Below are 4,612 nucleotides of genomic sequence, written 5' to 3' on the forward strand. Positions count from 1 at the left end.
GTACTTCAAGACTTCTAGGATTCAATTTTTTCTGAGTATCTTCAAAAACTTAAATAATTAAATCGGCTTCCGGCATTGATTTCAGATAAGAATGGTCACACAAAACATTATTAAATTTACTTGTTAATCCTTTTTCTTCACCAAATCCCTAAAGTATTTTTAATTATTAGTGAAAAGTACAGGACTATACATCTAAGCCAAATATTAATGAAATAAGCTCTAAATTTGCTTTATATGCATTTATTTTGCCTTCAGACATTACGAAGTTCTGAAATGCCTCCACTAAAAGAAATTCAACGTATTTTTAAATTTAAAATACATGGTAATGATTGAGTGGTCTCTGATCTATAATTGTTAGTAAAGTTTAACTAACAGCTCAGTCGTAAATGTATAAAAACAATTATACCAAAATTCATTATAGAACATCTTTTACGTCCTGGAACTCTAAAGTTACTTAACGTATTAACCACCTTTAAATTGACTAGCATAATATATATGTGGAGTTCAAAGACCCCCTTATGATTTACAGAAGTCCAGATTTATTAATAAAAGTTCCCCCATTATCTTCAGTTGCTTTTATAGCTACCCTAAGAGGGGAGGAGTACTCGAAAGAAAAACCCATTAAGACGTTTGTCTATGGCACATAAACACGTGTTCTAAGAGTGGTCTCACTAGCTTATAAAAAGGGGTTATGAGACGGTGCCCTGTGGATCTCAAAGAGGGGTAGGACAGGAACACAAAATCCGATCCCAGATTTGTGTTTAGCGATTCTGAAAGCATGGGTTACTTTTCGGACGCAACATGGCTGCCTTTTGTTAACTCTTGGTTCGGGGGCTGCGCCGTATAGATAATATATAGTTGGAGCACCACGAGTCGGCATGTTAAGTTTTATCCTGCTATCTGCAAAACTGTGGTAATAGTTTGCGGACAACCAAACACAACGTGAATTCATACAGAATAACACATGTTACAACTTAATTAAGATTATGCAAATGATGTCTTCTTTATCACGCTTACATAGAATAATGAATTTATTTATAGGTATTCCTGATTCACCTCGAAAAATAGAGATAAAAAGCGTAGAAGCCCGAAGTATCACGTTATCATGGTCTGAACCGTTTGATGGAAATAGACCCATCTGTAAATATATGGTTCAATATAAACGAGGTTAGTTCTGCCTGTAAATGTATCGTTTATTTCACACAAAGTCTTTGCAAAGAATGTGTCACCATGCACGTATGGGTTACTTTTTTTTTCATCAATACATTTGTCTATTTCGTATAAGTAAGTTCTGTTCATAAATATGTGCATCATTAAATACGTGTTACTTCTGTCTGTATGTATATATTTTAGATAAGGGAAATCTTGTAAATAACATTAATTTCATTATGCTAAGGGTAATTCTATCTATAAATTAGTCATCTATTTTAAGTAAGGTCGTGTCCATAGAAATACAGTTTATTAATTTTAAAGACATAATATTGTTTACTTTAGTTAAGGAAATACTTTTATTTAAACGCTTTATTAAGTCCTAGTTAGTCCATGGCCAGGTGGTTAAGGCACTCGACTCGTAATCTGCGGGTCGTGGGTTCGAATCCTCGTCACGCCAAACATGCTCGCCCTTTCAGCCGTGGGGGCGTTATAATGTGACGGTCAATTCCACTATTCGTTGGTAAAAGAGTAGCCCAAGAGTTGGCGGTGGGTGGTGATGACTAGGTGCCTTCCCTAGTCATCACTACTAAATTAGGGACGGCTAGCGCAAATGCCCCCGTGTAGCTTTGCGCGAAATTCAAAAACAAACAATCAATCTTTGAGTACGTTTTGTCTTTAAAATAAATAAGGCTTTTCCATAAACACGTAATTCATTAAAAAATACTTTATAGTGAGACCCGTAATGCCATCCATCTTAAAACGATTAGACTGATCCATAAATTCCATCATAAGCTATATAATTCTGTCGACCTAGTCGAAGATCGTTGAATCAATTCTAAAATATTCAAGTTATACTTATAAGAATTTTCTTGCCAATAATAAAGACGACTTGTGACCTTGCATCAGTAAGACAAGATGTGAAATATTGGACAAGTGGTCTGAGTTTTCCTACACTATAATATTCAAACATTCTTCAACAAAACTATTTTTCAGCAATAAATATAGCCCAGGAAATTGAAAAAAACTCGAAAATTTTAAAAGTGGATTTTTTTCCTAGATCTATATATACATGAGTTTCCGGCATGGCTAGCACGTGTTGTTAAATGTTAATTGTTTTATTTAATGGAAATTACTTTTGTCAAAATAATGAATTTTCAGTTAAATCTAAGTGTTGTGAAAATCATTAACTTGTAGTGAAATTACAATAGCTTATTTCAAAAGAAGCGATTTGTAATAGGATGCATTAATATACTTTTAAAATCGTATTCACTCCATAAAGAACGAGATATTTTTATGTCACTCCAAGTTAACCGCAGTTGGAAGCATTGTATTTTGTACAAGTCTTTTTTTTTTCACATGACGCGATAAAGATTTTAATGATGAACATTTCTCATAGAACAACCAGTCAAACTTTATCAGTTTTATATTAAATTAGCGTAGCGTGGTGATATCATAACCCTTGTGAACAATACTGAGATTTTAAACGTTCTGGAATTTTCCAAATATTATTAGAAATTGCCTGATAAATTTTCGTTGTATAGATACCCAAATCAGTAAAGCAACCAAGATTAGTTTAATCAGTCACTTCATTCTTTCCTCCATCCACCTTTTTCCCACCATTCATTATATATTTTTTACTATATATGAAAAAGCTACTTAAATAACGTGCTACTTCTGTCGTTTTGTGATTACTAGAAGAAAGTGTTGACCAACAAGTGGAGGAACTAGTTCTAGAATCAGATCAAAGAGAGATCACCATCAGAGACTTGCAGCCTTTGACTCGTTATCACTTCACTTTATATGCAGAGAACGATATCGGAAGAAGTCAGTCAAGTGATGTGGTTTCCGCTACAACTGATGAGGAAGGTAAAAAATAAAGTTGTGCAATAATTTATTTTCTTTGGATATTTTTTGCACTTCAGGACTGATTGTAATAGCAAAAAGAAATATAAGAAAAAAAAGTATAAAATCCTTAAGATAATAAGAATATAACATAGTTAAATATCTTGACATTGTTTGGGTAATCAACAGTATTTATTTATTTTCAGCACCACAGGATCCACCCGAGAACGTTAAGATTATAGAAACAAGTTCCCGCAGTATAAAAATATCATGGAAGGTACTATTGTTATATAGAATAAAATATTCACCCGTTCATCTCCATTCCCGAGTTTGTTTTTCATTCTTAATGGTGAACATGAAATTCGAATGATTCAGTTGGCACAAAAGTATGGATATCTATCTGTCGTGTTTTGCATATTATCTGTAGCTCTTACGGGACTTGTGACGTATGCACTTAGATATATAACTATATATAGAGTTAAAAATTATAACAGAATAAAAAATTATTCTTGAAGTTTTTGTTGTAGATGCTTGAAGAGTGTTCCCGAATTTCTGTTTTTATCTGTAGTTATAATATTCACAGTGTTACGCTTTGTGGTGTGAGATTCTAAATAGAAAAGTTCGAGTACCAATACAAATAAAATGATAAAATTTATAGCGTTATTGAAATATTTACAATGTACCTTAAATAAAGTAAAGAGCTCAAAAATCCCGGTTTTATTCGATCTACAGGAGTGTTTGTTTGTTCATGTACACGCAAATATCGAGATTAAAGAATATTTTTTTAAAAATATTCTCTATATTGTAAGATCCTAACTCTTTATAAATAGACAGACGTGCTAGCTCGTGAGATAGACATTCCCACTTCTAGCAACAGATCTGTAGATACAAGATTATCTAATATTGTTTCATAGTTTTTACTCTTTTTGAACAAAAAATGTATATTAAGAGAAAATTGAAGAAGCTTTCTAAAATAAAACACGGAATAATCTTCGCACTTACATGCAACCCAGGAAAAATAGAAATAGCAATAATTATAGTATTTGTGTGATTATAAATAAGTTACTGAGCAAATCAAAATTGAAAATTACTGCATAATATGAAGTAAGATTTTTGTGCTTTCAGTTTCTCGTATATCTTTTATAGACTTTTTCGTCGAAATCTGAGCGCAGTAGAATTAAAGGATTTTATGTCGGGTATCGAATCCACGACTCTAATAACCCCTACGTGTACAAAACAGTAGAACAGGGTGTTAATATGGAGCAAATAGATGGACTACTCTCGGGCAGGACATATGGTATAGTAGTTCAACCTTTTAATGCGAAGGGAGCTGGCCCTGTGAGCAAAGAGGTCCTTGCGCAGACTTTGGAGTTTGGTAAGTCTAGACTTAAAATATAACTTTAATAATAAATTTACAAATTGTGAACTATAACGATCAACAATATTCGCATTGCAATTGCAATTAATAGTTGTAAGTCAGGTATTATTTTTTAACGTAAAACTATGAGAAATAAAATGTTTATTGATTGTTACAAGAAAACAAATCGTGAAACTCCAAAATATAGGTATAATAATGGTTGGAGACGGCTTGAATGGGTAATGAAGAAAAACTTTAATA

General features: G+C 32.6%; 1 protein-coding gene across 1 annotated transcript in view; it reads left to right on the forward strand.

The window, feature by feature from the left end:
- The window catches only part of LOC106478204 (Down syndrome cell adhesion molecule-like protein Dscam2), a 123,612-nt gene that overhangs the window by 83,138 nt on the left and 35,862 nt on the right, over positions 1-4,612 (forward strand). Inside the window, exons 15-18 of the mRNA XM_022381762.1 lie at positions 1,042-1,167; positions 2,848-3,018; positions 3,201-3,271; positions 4,141-4,369. Of these exons, the coding sequence (XP_022237470.1) occupies positions 1,042-1,167; positions 2,848-3,018; positions 3,201-3,271; positions 4,141-4,369 (597 nt within the window). The remainder of the gene's footprint in view (positions 1-1,041; positions 1,168-2,847; positions 3,019-3,200; positions 3,272-4,140; positions 4,370-4,612) is intronic.

This window comes from Limulus polyphemus, unplaced genomic scaffold, assembly GCF_000517525.1.
Source record: "Limulus polyphemus unplaced genomic scaffold, Limulus_polyphemus-2.1.2 Scaffold189, whole genome shotgun sequence".
Lineage (NCBI taxonomy): Eukaryota > Metazoa > Arthropoda > Merostomata > Xiphosura > Limulidae > Limulus > Limulus polyphemus.